Source organism: Aspergillus mulundensis, assembly GCF_003369625.1.
Source record: "Aspergillus mulundensis strain DSM 5745 chromosome Unknown scaffold_0, whole genome shotgun sequence".
Lineage (NCBI taxonomy): Eukaryota > Fungi > Ascomycota > Eurotiomycetes > Eurotiales > Aspergillaceae > Aspergillus > Aspergillus mulundensis.
In genome coordinates this window covers 5,353,151-5,367,736 of record NW_020797888.1, presented here as the reverse complement: position 1 = coordinate 5,367,736, position 14,586 = coordinate 5,353,151, and the positions used below count along the sequence as shown (strand labels likewise).

Sequence of the window (14,586 nt, the reverse complement as noted above, 5' to 3'; positions counted from 1 at the left end):
TGAACCTTGGCCTCCGATAGTGCCTAACTATGGTACGGTTCTACCTGTGTAAGTTTATAAATCGTGCACAGTCTGGGCTTCATTGGACGATGGGGACTTGTATCTACATGATGTCTTGACAACCGAGAAAGGAGCGAGAAGAGCGACACCTAGGTGGATGGATATACATTCATGGACATATACAGCTCTAACTCCGAACAGGCACCGTCTGACATCAGATGGTTTCTCCTCATTGCCGTGTCTAGCCCAAATCCTCCCTCACAGCCGCACCCCCCAGCTCATCTTCATCAAGCAGCGGGACAAACCTAAAGTCCACGAAGCTGACTGCCGACCCCGGCGCATTCACATCCAATCCCCGTACAGAGCCAGAGCGCATACTATTACTCGTACTGACAGAACCGGCCGTATCAAATTCAATCATGAACTGCAGACTCAAGACTCCTTGCCGGTCACCGCGGATGCTCACTTTGTTTGCAGTCGCCATCGCACGGGCTGCCTTTTGAATGTATCCAAACCGGAAGTCCTGACGTAGACGCGTTCCCATTGAGGAGGGCGGGCTGACGAGGAAGGTCTCTGTGACTGTGGGCGCGAGTTTTGCTCTTGTTGCTCTGGCTCTCATCCCGTCGTTTGTCAGGACTTTGCGGTGTGTATCCGTTCCGTTGGTTTGACCGTCCTGGCCATCTTGTTGTTCGATAGAGAACTCGACTGTTGATTCGCTAAATGGGCCTCCCGCGCCGGAGAGGGTAAAGTATGGTTCTTCTTTTGAGGACGCCGAAATCTTCAGGATGCTGGGATTCGTGGCGCCGAGTTCGGTGATTGCGTTGTGTAGCCAGGCGGAGCGCATGATAATCTTCATGATCACGCCGTCGCGCTGGAACGGGATTTCCAGGTCGCCTTCGTCGGGCTCGTAGGTCGTAAGTTCGCAGACGGTTTTGACGCCCGTCTCGGCTAGAGTTATGCTGAGGGGGGAGCCGTGGGTTAGGTATTGGATCGTGCAGGACCGGTTGAGAAGTAAGGCCGGGGCTGTGAATGCGTTCGATGCTGAGGCGGCAGAGGGTTGGACGCTCGCTGCTCTGCTGCTGGCGGCGGCTGAGGAGTCGCCTACGCCGAATATTTTCAGTGTTTCCAGAAGAGCCGATAATGAGACGACGAAGCAGGGGTAATCGGATCCATCTGGTTCTGTGTCCATCGTAGTGTCATCGTCGGTACCGGCAGATGCGGGTGCATTGAAAGTATAGGTGGTGAAAAGAGCTTTGTCCAGGAATGCAAGTCCCTGTACCACTCGCCCCTCTTCCACGGAGAAGCGGATCCCGTCCGGCGTTATCTGAACAGTAGCATTCTGGGCGAAGCTGATGCAGTGTAGTAAGGTGTAGAGTTGGTTCGCGTTGCTAGAAACAGCAGTGAAGATTGGTCCGGTGTCCGTCATGGTTGCGGATAGATAGGAGATATAGAGCAGTACAGAGTGGACACCGGGTATTTATTGTATGTGGTGCTTCTAGTGATACAGCTTGCGTCTTCAATTCTCCAGACAACCGTACATGAGTATGTAGGAGGAAGATGCCACTTAGACGTAGACTCCAACGGCACAAATCATAAACACAGCTCCGAAACTGGCCAAATATCAGCAACCGCCGAGCAATAGAGACAAAGGTCATGTTACCCGAAAGCCAGAGATGCCGGAGCACCAAGCGACACAATGCTTGAGAATGATCGGTCTATACAATGGATTAGAGGAGGTTCGAGTAATACTATAGTGATTGACACTAACTCAGACCGAAAAGTCCCGTGAGTATGAAAGCTGGTAAGTGGTTAGCGAATAAGAACAATTGAATATGTGCCTGGACTCACCGAGCAGCAGAAGAGAAAAGCCGACAGTAAACTGGCTATCTTTGGCAATGAGAGGAGTATAAGGGCGTGCAGAAGCTGCTTCCCAGACCTGGTTAAGCGACATTGGGTATTGTACAGCAATTCAGACCAGCAGATTTGCAAATGAGAGTTAGAGCTGCGCACAAAATACAGCTAGAGCATTGAATGAACGGGATAGTTGAAGATGACAGACATCTCCAGTCGAGACCAGCGAGTCGGAGCTGATGAAGCTCCACGGAGAGTCGATCTGGCCCGACCGGAGCCTGGAACATTGTTGGCCCGGCTCCCTCCCCCCCATCATTCGCCGCGCGGCGAACAGCAGCGCCTATGCGACAGATCGAAATCGAGAGAAAAACCAGCATCATCGCCGTTTACCGATCCATAATGACTGAAAGTGAGTTGCAGGCTGTTAGGGCAAATCTGGTTCGACTGCGAAACGCCCATATTGACAGAATCTAGGCCCGAACGTAAAGCGGAAAGCCTCGGAGGAGGCTCTTTCCCCAGATTCTCAACAACAGAGCAAGAAAGCGCGCACAAACTCCCCGGAACGGGACTTGAAGGTACCTTTCTCTCTTCTATATGAATCTATATAATTTTTTCGTCTAATCACCCTGCGCATAGACCGAAGATGATCCGTTAGAGAAGCCGGCGTTGCGAATCGTTCCTTTCCCCGAGAAGGTGAGCCGCGGGCAATGTTCGGATGAGGGCCACGCTAATCCCAGATATAGCCTGCAGTACTGGAAGAGCGCCGAGGCGAAATCGAATTCCGGGTTGTCAACAACGATGGTTCTCGCGACAGCTTCGTGGTCCTTACCGGGCTGAAATGTATCTTCCAAAAACAGCTCCCAAAAATGCCCAAGGATTATATCGCGCGATTGGTCTACGATAGGTCTCATCTTTCGATTGCTATCGTTAAGCATCCGCTGGAAGTTGTCGGGTCAGCATCAACCCTCGGACTTTGTGGCCCTCTGTTCGCTAATTTCCATGTAGAGGTATAACTTACCGGCCGTTTAATAGCCGCAGGTTTGCAGAGATAGTGTTCTGTGCCATTTCGTCAGATCAGCAGGTCAAGGGATATGGCGCGCATCTAATGTCGCACTTGAAGGTATGCACTGAAGGGGAGCCCTCTTTCGTCAAAACCTCGGTGCTGACCTGGACATCTATAGGATTACGTCAAAGCAACTTCAGACATTATGCACTTTTTGACCTATGCCGATAACTACGCCATTGGGTATTTCAAGAAACAGGGGTTCACAAAAGAGATTCAACTGGACCGGTCTATATGGATGGGATACATTAAAGATTATGAAGGGGGGACAATTATGCAGTGCACAATGCTGCCAAAGATCCGGTATCTCGAATCGGGGCGCATGCTGCTGAAACAGAAAGAGGCGGTTCACGCGAAAATTCGTGCCTTCAGCAGGTCACATATCATCCATCCGCCGCCTAAGGAGTGGAAGAATGGGGCTGTCAAGATCGACCCATTAAGCATTCCCGCCATCAAGGAGTCGGGATGGTCACCCGATATGGACGAGCTTGCCCGTCAACCACGACACGGACCCAACTACAATCAGCTCTTACATCTTCTCAACGATATGCAAAACCACAGTGCAGCATGGCCGTTTACTCAACCTGTTAATAAGGATGAGGTTGTTGACTATTATGACATTATCAAGGAGCCAATGGATCTGTCGACAATGGAGGAGAAACACGAGAAGGACATGTACCCGATGCCACAAGACTTTATCAAAGACGCCACATTGATGTTTGACAATTGTCGCCGATACAATCCTGAAAGCACGCCCTACGCTAAAAGCGCGAATAAGCTGGAGAAGTTCATGTGGCAACAGATTCGAAACATCCCCGAGTGGTCGGTAAGTACTCCTAGCCCTTTCAACCCTGTTATCGCGGTGATGTAGTGGTAACCTTTATATAGCACCTTGCCGATGGCCATTGATGATATATCAACAATTTTGACATGGAGGCGTTGGATGGGAGTTTGGCTGGCGATTCCGCCTTGTTAGGGCTTTGATTACGAATACCCGGTTTAGCATGTGGCATTGTGGAGCGTATGGTCTATATCAGGCTTTTTACTTTTTATTCTATCCCAAACTGCATCAAGGGACGAACTCGATTGGTGAGACGGTTCCTCAGGACAAATGACGTATCCAATAAGTGGCCGAAGCTTTCAATCGTGCAGATCTCGAATCCAGGGGAACCCAGCCGCTGGGGATGATCCGGATTCCGATGATGTATTACAGCTGCTGGGCCCAACCATGGCGTGCTATCCACCATAGTAACGGTCTGAACGGAGATCGGCCAGGCCAAATTGTTTCAACGAACAAATGGTACCTGAGAGGATCTCTGGATCCAGGCCACTGGTGGCTGGCAGTGGAGCCATTCATTTCGGATCAATGTTGAGGCGGGCCGTTTGAAGAAACACTCCCATGCTTCACTGCAGACCACCAGACACTGCAGGAAACCTCATTGTGCCGGCTGGCTTGGCTCATCCTTTTCACATACTTCTATCCCCCTCCATTCACCTCTGAATGGCTTGGGCTTGCTCCTCTTGAACTTGCTCCAGTCCGGTGGCTGTTCGTTTTCCCCCTTGGACAACTTCCTTACCAAAGGGAGCTCGTCAGCCTCTCGTTTCGCTTTCGCACCTTATCCAAAATCTACGCCTAATTCATCTTGTCATTCGCTACCCTTGACTGTCGTTGAGCGTTGTTTTCTGTCGTTGAAGCCATCGAATAGACATTTCGTGGATGAACAGTGTACTTGTTTACTCGTATCTACTTCGGCCCTGGTCACACTCGTTCCCCCTTTTGGCCCCTCCTTGTTTCACGTCCGAGCTGAACAACCCGAATTTACGAACAACCGCTTGAGCAAACTCTTTACTCGACCATTCGGACCAAAATGGCGACGCCGGGTATGATAGAGCTGGAGCAGCGAAATCGCTTGCCGACGCTCTTCGAGGTCCTGAGTCGTCGGACTCTAGCACCTGTCGATCTCTTCTCCTTCTACATCTATATGCGCGATCAACAACGTTCTGTCGATTATCTGGACTTCTGGTATGCGCCCCCGAATGCGGCTCTTCATGATACTTGCTGGGCCAATGCTAACGACACAACGAATTAGGCTCGATGTATCCCAACACATGTCACTGTGCCGTCACTATGTCAGAGAACTACGACGATCCGTTCTGGTTGCAACCCCCGACCTCGAAAAGGCCGAGAGCAAAGGATCCTCGACGCCTTTGGAGAACTTCGAGAGTGTGAACGATATCCCACTTGTGGAAGCTGGGCCATCTGGGCTTCGACACGTTCTGCGGAACTCGGAGGATAGGGAGGCTGATCACAGATTGTCGGCTTTCCTCCGCACAGATGGACATTCATCTGGGCACTCTCCGCAGAATAGTCTAGGTTCGCAAAACGATGCAACCCGCACGATGTCGAATGATTTGCCAAGGCCGAGCTTAACCCAACAAGAGTCCGGCTCTCCAGGTCACACGGTTGCGCGCGGGGATATTCGTTCCAGTGCAGAGAAGATTCTTTACACATATTTGCTTCCAGGGGCCGAAAGAGAGATTGTTTTACCCGAAGAAATGGTATCTGGAATCATCAATCTGGTGGAAGATGACGGCAGAGACGACCCAGAAGTATTCGATCCGGCAAAAGACTACGTTTTCCAGGCGATGGAGCGCGATGCCTTCCCAGGGTTTTTGCAGGCGAAAGCCCTGGGTAACCTCGTCCCGTTGTCGATCATGGCACGTCTAGCGTTCGCTCTAATCAGCTTTGGTGGAGGTTTCTGGGGTGCCTTCTACGTGGTCCTCCGTGATAAACCAAGGCACATTCGTTGCTGGGTACGTAATAACCATCAGGCGATCATTTGTTATACTAACTTGGGGCAGATTATTCTACCTTTCGTCATCGCGTCCTACTTCATTGTCTCTTACCAATACAAGATCGACCCGGTCATGGCATTCGCAGGGTATAGCGAATATACCTTCATGAACTGGTCACCAGTTCGTGAACCATACGTCCGAAAACTCCTAGTGAAACGAGCTGTTGCCACAGTCCTAATTGCATCTTTTGTCGCTGCAGCATTGAGTATTTTGTTCATCTTGGTTCCCGGTACGATGCTTTAATCTTGCTCTTTTGATACCATGCTTCACGGTTATACGGTCTACTTCTCAACCTTACTCGGGAAATTCGATGTTGCCGCTGGAGTTGACCTATCATACTTGCAAGGTTGCCCCCGCCAGCCATCAGGGTGGGGGCCTCTACTCCAGCGACAGCATTCAGTTCTTGCGAGCATGCATCTGTTCAGCCTGTGCCATCTCCTTTGTCTTGGTTTTGAGCTTGGTTACTTTTTCTTTTATCTTTCTATAATACCCCTTCGGTCCTGAACTTGTACGTTAGATGACTTTTGCTGAAGCCTTGGTGTTGCGGATATCTCGTTGGTACTTGGTACTTAGTTAGCTTGGTATTTGAGTAATCGTAATCGCAGAGGTCTATTTGCAGTGTTTCCGTTGCTTATGCATCACGTAGTGGTGTCCATGTCATTAATAGCTAGGGGTAGTGGAGGACCCCGCAACAGTCATGCAATATTGATCCCAGGCTATGATAGAGATCTTATGCTACGTCTTCTTCCCAAGAAAACGTTTCGAATGCCTCGTTCCAGACCTCGCCCCGGCGCCCTCATCGATATCCATCCCAGAGCCGTGGGGATCAAAGTCATTGGGCCCTTCCTCAAAGTACCCATCATCATCAAACTCGCGCTTGTTACTCCCGCCCCCAAAGAAGCCTCTTTCACGGATTGCAGCGCCCAGATCTCTCGGTTTCCAGCCCATCTTCTTAGATCCGAGCCCGCCCTGGCTGCCCTGGGAGCCGCCTTGCCCTTGCTCGCCGCTCTGGGCGATCCACTTCTCAAGCGTCTTATCGAGGGCCACGGCGCGAGCATTCTCCTTGCTGCGGCGCTGCGCGGAGTCGGCTCTGATCTTCGCAATTTCGGCTTCGATGTCGGAGATTACGGATCCGCAGCGGGATTCCCAGGCTGAGAGGGTGGAGATCATTGATGGGAGGGAGGCGGGTTTGACGTCGCGGAGCGGAGCGACGGATGTGACGTTAACAGTTGGCGGGGTCGTAGCAGGCGAAAGCCTAGCCGTGATAAGTGAAGAGTAGATAGCGGCTGTGACGAGGGATTCGAGTTCGGACGGAGCAGAGAGGGAGAGAGCTGTCATGAGGGAGTCGTAGGTGAGGGGTTTAATAGTCGATGAGAGAGATAAGAGGGTGAGGAGACGGAGCTTGCGTGTCTGCTCGTCGCTGAGGGGTGGGAGGTTAGGTGTGTTCTGATAGTCTTGCCATGTTCCCCAGGCGAAGATCTCAAGGAGGGTAAGGTAGCCTTGGAGCTCGGCGGGGGTGTCTGGGGACCGGAGGGCTTGGATTGCGGGCCGTTCGAGCAACTCGGCGAAGACGTAGGTGTGTGGGCTGGAGGTTGCGTTTGTGATGATGTTGGCGGCGTACCGAGGGGATGAGGCGCTGCCGGAATCGGCGAGGGCGATGAAAGATTGGAGGGCGTCTAGGGCCCGGTGGTGGACTTGGTCCATCTCTGTTGAGTTCACGGAGCTTGAGCTGCTCGTGAATTCGATCGTCCGGTAGAGTAGGTCGTACGGTTGATGGTAATGTCGGCCGCAAAGGAAGAATCAAGTCGGGACGATTATCATATCGAGGCGAGAAATGGTGATTGAGTCTGCTAATGAGGCCGTTGAAACTTGAATACTGTTGATGGCCAGTGTACTCCGCAGTCGAGACTCGAGAGGTCAGGTCCGCTGAGTTTGCAGGCAATGCAAACACTCCCTCCACATCGTTCCAAGTGGGGGCATCATGGAACAAACGAAGCATACAACAGCTTTCTACGAAGTACTACTATGCGGCAGATTGTGCTAGTGCAATACTATTCAATGCCAAGGGCAGTCAGTTTGATGGCACATTGTGATGACTTGAACATCACGAGTCACATCTGAGCAAGGCACCATTGGTGTGACTGCTCCAAATTGGGACAAGAATGCTGCCTCTCACGCCATCTTCGTTCAGTGTTCACCATGAGCTTCAGTTAAGGTTGGACTTAATCATGCTCCTGCGAACCCCTTCCTTGAACCTGTCCCTGAAAAGGGGTAGGTGGCTGCAGCTTGGTAGGAGCTTTTTGAGATGCCGAAGTCTTGCCAGTGTTTTGCGGTATACTCTAGGTGAAACGCCAACCACTGTCAAGGATGTTTCGGGGACAAAGGACCCCCACGAACGCTTCAGGTATATCAATCAGTAATAGACCTGGAGCACGGCGTACGGAGATTTGGACCATACTCGACATTTTGCCGAGAATAGAAAGGAAAGAGACCACGTCTCTGCAAGCTAAGCTCAGGCACCCAGCATGCATAATGGGCTAGAGCTACGAAGTAGGCTACGACACCACTTGGCCAACCGTATCCAGCGATTATTGAGCGTTCAATAGATGAATAGAAGCGATGCAAGGCTCTGATTGGAACATAGACCTGTCCTTGTTGGGACCGACCGGATTCCATTGTCTCTGCGCTCAAAGCATTAGTCAGAGACTCGCAAATGCCCATCTATTCAGGTTAAGATGAGGAAATATCGAAATGCTCCGCCCGATCGCATGGAGCCTAGCACAGCTGGAGCAACGTTGATCGGCCAATAGTTCCATTTAGACAATGGCCCAATCTCCAATCTCCCTTGCGAGCACAGTTATCTCATTCTCAGCACTCGGCATTCAAGGAATCAGGCCAGGCGCCGTCAGCTCCGCTACTTCCGCCCCGTCTGATTAATTCCATTCTTCCCCTCGCCCTTTCTCATTCCACATTTTTCTTTCCGTCTTCTCGTCCTTAAACGCGACAGTTCGCTCTTATGCGGTGACCGTGGTTTATTCTCCGGCTTGTGCCTGGCTTGTCGCTATCCGTCGATAGTCTCGATACGATGGCGGTCCCCAACACGTTAGCCGCCGAGGATGGCGCCCTTTCTCCGAGTCGGCCAACATCGCAAATGGCTACGACCACCGTGAGCGTGGAGGGAATGACATGCGGCGCATGTACCTCTGCAGTCGAGGGCGCCTTCAAAGGTGTTGAAGGTGCTGGTGAGGTTTCTGTGAGCTTGATGATGAGCAGGGCCGTCATCCACCACGATCCCAGTCTCCTGCCTCCAGAAAAAGTCGCCGAGATGATCGAAGATTGCGGGTTCGATGCGACTGTAATATCTACCGATAGTTCCTCGATTCCGACGCAGAGCTCCGGCGATTTGAAGGCACATGCGACGAATCTCGCGACGACAACACTGGCGGTTGGAGGAATGACATGCGGGGCTTGCACTTCTGCAGTAGAAGGCGGGTTGGCCGAGAACTCTGGCGTACGATCTGTCAATGTCTCGCTGCTCTCCGAGCGCGCAGTGGTCGAGCATGATCTGTCGACGGTCTCGGCCGAGCAGCTTGCGGAGATAGTGGAGGATCGTGGCTTTGATGCAAGGGTGCTGGAAACCACGACATCCCAGGCTGACCCTCGCGGATCTCAGGACTTTACAGACACCCCCTCTCAGTCGACGATCACCACTGTTGCCATTGAGGGTATGACATGCGGCGCATGTACGTCGAGTGTACAGGGTGCCTTCGACGGCGTGGAGGGTGTGATCCAGTTCAACATCAGTCTACTCGCTGAGCGAGCAATCATCACCCACAATCCTCAAATGCTCTCTTCCCAGAAAATCGTCGACATGATCGAAGATGCGGGATTTGATGCCAAGGTTGTTTCGGAAGTTCAGGCGCACGCTCAGAAAGGCAACCTGACTCGAGTGACGCTTGACCTCCACGGCTTGCGCGATGCGAGCTCTGCTGCGGGTCTGGAGGACTCTCTAATGCAGAAATCAGGCGTTGTCTCGGCTTCAGTGACTCTCGCTACCTCTCGACTGGTGGTTTCATACGACACCTCTATGGTTGGAATCCGTGCAATTGTTGCCATCATCGAAGCCGCAGGATACAATGCTTTACTCGCGGACTCTGATGATAAGAATGCGCAGTTGGAGTCTTTGGCGAAGACCAAAGAGGTCTTGGAGTGGAAACGCGCCTTTCTGGTCTCCCTCTCTTTCGCCATCCCCGTGTTCCTGATCAACATGATCCTTCCGATGTACCTACCAATGCTCGACTTTGGCGGGACTCGAATTATCCCGGGTCTTTATCTTGGCGAGCTTGCCTGTTTATTACTGACAATCCCTGTGCAATTCGGTATCGGTAAACGGTTCTACATCACAAGTTATAAGTCCCTACGGCACCGTGCCCCAACCATGGATGTTCTCGTTATGCTGGGCACTTCAGCGGCTTTCTTCTACAGTGTCTTCACAATGATTGTAGCCATTCTTCTGGAGCCTCACAAAAGGCCCAGTACCGTCTTCGACACGAGTACTATGCTTATCACTTTCATTACACTCGGCCGTTGGCTAGAGAACAGAGCCAAGGGTCAAACGTCTGCTGCTCTTTCCCGGCTTATGTCTCTTGCGCCATCGATGACAACCATCTATGATGATCCAATAGCGGCCGAGAAGTTAGCGGAGGACTGGGAAAAGTTAGGCTCGGAAGAGCAAACGCCAGCTTCTTCAAATGACAGACCCACCGTTTCCCAGAGGGTCATCCCCACGGAGCTCATTGAAGCTGGAGATATTGTCGTCCTTCATCCGGGCGACAAGGTTTCCGCCGATGGCGTTGTTATTCGGGGCGAAACTTATGTTGATGAGAGTATGATCACTGGTGAAGCATTACCCATCCGTAAGACTAAAGGAAGCATGGTTATCGCTGGTACAGTAAATGGTACCAGCGCAGTTGACGTCAAGGTCATTCGCACCGGCAAGGACACTCAGCTCAGCAAGATTGTGAAACTTGTACAGGACGCACAAACAAGCCGGGCTTCTATCCAACGCATGGCGGACATCGTTGCTGGCTATTTCGTCCCATCTATCATCAGCCTGGGGTTGGTTACCTTCTTTGGCTGGATGTTCGTGAGTCACCTGCTGCCCAACCCTCCGAAGATCTTCTCTGCGGAAGAAGGCGGAGGCAAAGTCATGGTCTGTCTGAAGCTGTGTATCTCGGTCATCGTTTTTGCTTGTCCTTGCGCACTGGGACTCAGTACTCCCACTGCGGTAATGGTTGGCACGGGAGTTGGCGCGACTCAGGGGATCCTCGTCAAGGGCGGTGCTGTGCTCGAAGCTGCCACCAAGATTACCCATGTTGTATTTGACAAGACCGGTACTCTGACAACAGGGAAGATGAGCGTCACCGAGGCCAAAATCGAGCCTCAATGGGCTTCAAATGACTGGCGGCGTAAGCTCTGGTGGTTAATTGTTGGACTCGCCGAGATGAACAGTGAACATCCTATTGGGAAAACGATCTACTCAGCAGCAAGGGACGAATCAGGAAATTCCGGCGAGGGTGGTCTGCCAGGAAGCCTCGGCGACTTTGATGCCCGCGTAGGCAAAGGCATATCTGCCTTGGTGGAGCCTGCCTCCAATGTCGAACGCGTCCGGTACCGTGTCCTAATTGGAAATGCTGCGTTTCTAGAGTCCAACGGCATTGCTGTCCCCGAATCCGCTGAGCAAACACCCGATGCACCCGGTCCCAAGAACTCTAAAGTCGGCATCACTCAGATCCACGTGGCTATTGACGGCCAATACGCCGGTACTATCCTACTGCAGGATACCGTTAAGGTAACTGCTGTAGCTGCTGTAGCCGCCTTGCACCGGATGGGGATCTCAACCTCTTTGATCACAGGCGACTCCCACGCAGCAGCCATCTCAATCGCCTCGGCCGTCGGTATCCCGCCTGAAGCCGTCCACGCCTCCGTCACCCCCTCGGCCAAGCAAGGACTCATTGAATCCCTTCAAGACAGCGGCGAGCGCGTCGCCATGGTCGGCGACGGTATCAACGACTCGCCCGCTCTAGCCACAGCGTCCGTCGGCATCGCCCTCGCCTCAGGCACAGACGTCGCTATGGAGGCAGCGGACATCGTCCTCATGCGGCCCGACGACCTCCTTTCCGTCCCGGCCAGTCTTGCTCTCTCCCGCTCCGTCTTCAACCGCATCAAGCTAAACCTTGTCTGGGCCTGCGGGTACAACGTCATCGGCCTCCCCTTTGCAATGGGCCTCTTCCTTCCCTTCGGCGGCTTCATGTTACCCCCCATGGCTGCCGGCGCCGCAATGGCCCTCTCCAGCGTCTCCGTCGTCGTAAGCAGTCTCCTGCTTAAATTCTGGAAACGCCCCTCTTGGATGGACGCTGAGCTCCTGGAGAGGGAATTCGATACGTCCTCGGACGGCGACTCACGGAAGAACTGGCTCGGAGCGACGCTCTTCACTTCTCCCAACACCACTCGTCGTGCTAGGCAGTGGGTCCAGGGCGTCGCTGCTAGGGTCTGGTCTGTTTTCACGGGACGCCCGAACCAGTCATCCGGTGTCGAGCCCAGCTATGTGCCTCTGCAGACGGTGGAGCCGGCTGTCTAGTCTAGGCTTGCCTTACACAAACTTGGGTGTTCCCGAGATACTCCGGTGACTGATTGATTTGGTTGCGTATTTTGTTATGATGTTCTATGACCTTTTTCTCGCTGCTGGATTCTGATTGTTCTGATTATTATGATTTCTTTGCATATTATGATACCTCTTTCTCGTTGTTTTGTGCTATGCTAGATACATGTACCTACACATCTTATGATGAATAAAATATGATAGATATATATTGCAAAGCTTTTCTATCTTCGCTACACTCGCATTCCTTTTTTGTAGCATTTTGGTATCTCACGCTTACTGGGGTTCTTGGTCAAGATTAGCAAGAATATATGTTTTACTGTATTTACAACCCAGCGAGGCCAACCGGTAAGGATTATATAGTGCACCAGTCTTATAATGGGTTCTAAACAATAGCCAGGGTACTACGGAAATCGATATAACAAATAGGTCATCATTCATTCATGGAAGTCAAGCAGTATCAAGTCCAACTATAAAAGGGGACGCGTGTCATCAAGCCTATCACAAATACATTCTATTATTCCGTGACCTTTAGTTCTTCTCGTCCTGATCTCCCTGCGGTATAGTAGGCTCGTCGGACAGGGTGATATCTCCATCGCTATCTGTGACGGTAGCCGCGATTGTAGCTGCGTCTTTCGCGTTCTGGTCTGCCGAGTCCGTAGCCTCGGTACCGGAGGATGAATCCTGGGCGGACTCTTGGGTGGTAGTTTCCTCAACAGAGGGAGCGCTTGTCTCTGCGTCTTTGTTGAGAAGTGTCATTTCGACGCCCTTGCCGTCTTGTAGACCCATGTCCTCGACGCCGAGGAGAGATGGACCTCGAGCGTGGGGGACTTCGTCGGTGGGTTCAGCTGGCATTTCGGTTTCGAGCATGCTGTCCCCGGCATCGACGCCCTGTTGTGTGAGTGGGTCGGCGGGTTGCGTGAGGAGTTGGTTATGGAGAGGTGAGGCTGATGTTACTATTGATACTGCAATGAACGCCATTGTTAGGGATGTTAAGGTGGCCTTGAGTTAGAGTTGCAACTCACCTTCATCGATACCCGCGCCTTCAGGCCCCGGCGAAGAAGCATTATTCAGCCAAGGTATAGGTGTGAGAAGAGCACCGCCCAGTGCTTCGTCACTTCCCAGCGCGCTGTCAGAGAAGTTAAAGGTGGTCTCCGCGCCATTCAGCGTCCCATTGGGCTGCGCTGCGGCAGCACCGCTTTGCATGGGGAACGGGAATATGTCCGCGCTGCTTGTGACCGAGACAACGCGGTCAAGGGCCCGCAGATAAGACGGCAGCGTTCGGTAGTGTGCATTAGGACGGAGTATGAGTTCTGCTAGTCGCTGGATAGTATGTGGTGGTTTGGACGCAAATAGAGATCGAAGGGTTGACTGGATAGATTGGAGGATAAGGAGGAGAGGTGCGGGGAGGCTTGCGGTTGCGGTGCCTGTCTGCGACGCAGGTAACGAGTCTGGGATGCGCTCGGTTGACGATGATGACTGTGTGATGAGTGACGGCGGAGCTTGGGGGTTTGTTTCGTAGTCTGGCGGAGCTGCATTCTCCTTGTTGCTGCTGGATGGGTGGGGGTCGTGGATGAAGGATGTCGTCGGGTTTAGGTATTGCTGCTGGTATTGGGGAGCGGAGGAAGAGTCGGAGGGCAGCTCGGGCATTGGAAAGGCATTATAGATAATCTAGGACATTGTCAGCCACCGTCAGCCACCGTAAATGAGGCTCAAGGGAGCAATTTGCGCACGTATTCCAGTCGCTCGAGCAGTGGTTCAACGATGGTTGGCCATTTATCACTAGGTAGACACGTTAGCATCAACACGAGCTGCGACCCTTTTGCCAATGCCTTGGGTAGCATACAGATCCATCTGGCCGCCATTGGCGGCTATCTCCAAGCTCTCTTCATCTGATCGGATGACGATGTTAGTCCGCGAGCTTCAAACGCGCCAGCGTCAAGAAAGGGAGGCAAGCAATGATACTGCACGAGAATACAAGATCCAAGGCAGGGTATACGGACCTAAAGACATTTCTCTGGAGCGCTCGTAGGTGCAGAGCCAGCGAGATGGTCAGAAGACAGCTTAAGCTTCAGGAACGTGATGCCTTGCTCTGCGATCATGGGGCGTATTGGTGTACCAAGACGTATTAGTTACCCGCGGGCGTTATTTATAG

General features: G+C 52.3%; 6 protein-coding genes across 6 annotated transcripts; 3 read left to right on the top strand and 3 right to left on the bottom strand.

Annotated features, from left to right (window-relative positions):
* Positions 1-241: 241 nt before the first annotated feature.
* On the bottom strand, positions 242-1,426 carry DSM5745_01495 (putative DNA repair protein Rad1; the record flags this gene model as incomplete). Its single annotated transcript, XM_026743511.1, has 1 exon — positions 242-1,426. The coding sequence occupies one exon, from the start codon at positions 1,424-1,426 to the stop codon at positions 242-244; it is 1,185 nt and encodes a 394-aa protein (XP_026609356.1).
* An 824-nt stretch (positions 1,427-2,250) lies between these two features.
* gcnE (histone acetyltransferase GCN5) lies at positions 2,251-3,791 on the top strand (the record flags this gene model as incomplete). The annotated part of the gene is made up of 7 exons (XM_026743510.1): positions 2,251-2,260; positions 2,326-2,426; positions 2,488-2,544; positions 2,595-2,803; positions 2,857-2,971; positions 3,033-3,740; positions 3,786-3,791. The coding sequence occupies 7 exons, from the start codon at positions 2,251-2,253 to the stop codon at positions 3,789-3,791; spliced, it is 1,206 nt and encodes a 401-aa protein (XP_026609355.1).
* A 991-nt stretch (positions 3,792-4,782) lies between these two features.
* rgsB (putative RGS domain protein (Rax1)) lies at positions 4,783-5,862 on the top strand (the record flags this gene model as incomplete). The annotated part of the gene is made up of 3 exons (XM_026743509.1): positions 4,783-4,937; positions 5,005-5,732; positions 5,777-5,862. The coding sequence occupies 3 exons, from the start codon at positions 4,783-4,785 to the stop codon at positions 5,860-5,862; spliced, it is 969 nt and encodes a 322-aa protein (XP_026609354.1).
* Positions 5,863-6,505: 643 nt separating this feature from the next.
* Positions 6,506-7,474, bottom strand: DSM5745_01492 (COP9 signalosome complex subunit 7; the record flags this gene model as incomplete). Its single annotated transcript, XM_026743508.1, has 1 exon — positions 6,506-7,474. One exon carries the CDS (start codon positions 7,472-7,474, stop codon positions 6,506-6,508), a length of 969 nt encoding a protein of 322 aa, XP_026609353.1.
* A 1,381-nt stretch (positions 7,475-8,855) lies between these two features.
* Positions 8,856-12,410, top strand: ctpA (Cu(2+)-transporting P-type ATPase CCC2; the record flags this gene model as incomplete). The annotated part of the gene is made up of 1 exon (XM_026743507.1): positions 8,856-12,410. One exon carries the CDS (start codon positions 8,856-8,858, stop codon positions 12,408-12,410), a length of 3,555 nt encoding a protein of 1,184 aa, XP_026609352.1.
* A 552-nt stretch (positions 12,411-12,962) lies between these two features.
* On the bottom strand, positions 12,963-14,081 carry DSM5745_01490 (uncharacterized protein; the record flags this gene model as incomplete). Its single annotated transcript, XM_026743506.1, has 2 exons — positions 12,963-13,396; positions 13,457-14,081. The coding sequence occupies 2 exons, from the start codon at positions 14,079-14,081 to the stop codon at positions 12,963-12,965; spliced, it is 1,059 nt and encodes a 352-aa protein (XP_026609351.1).
* Positions 14,082-14,586: the final 505 nt, after the last annotated feature.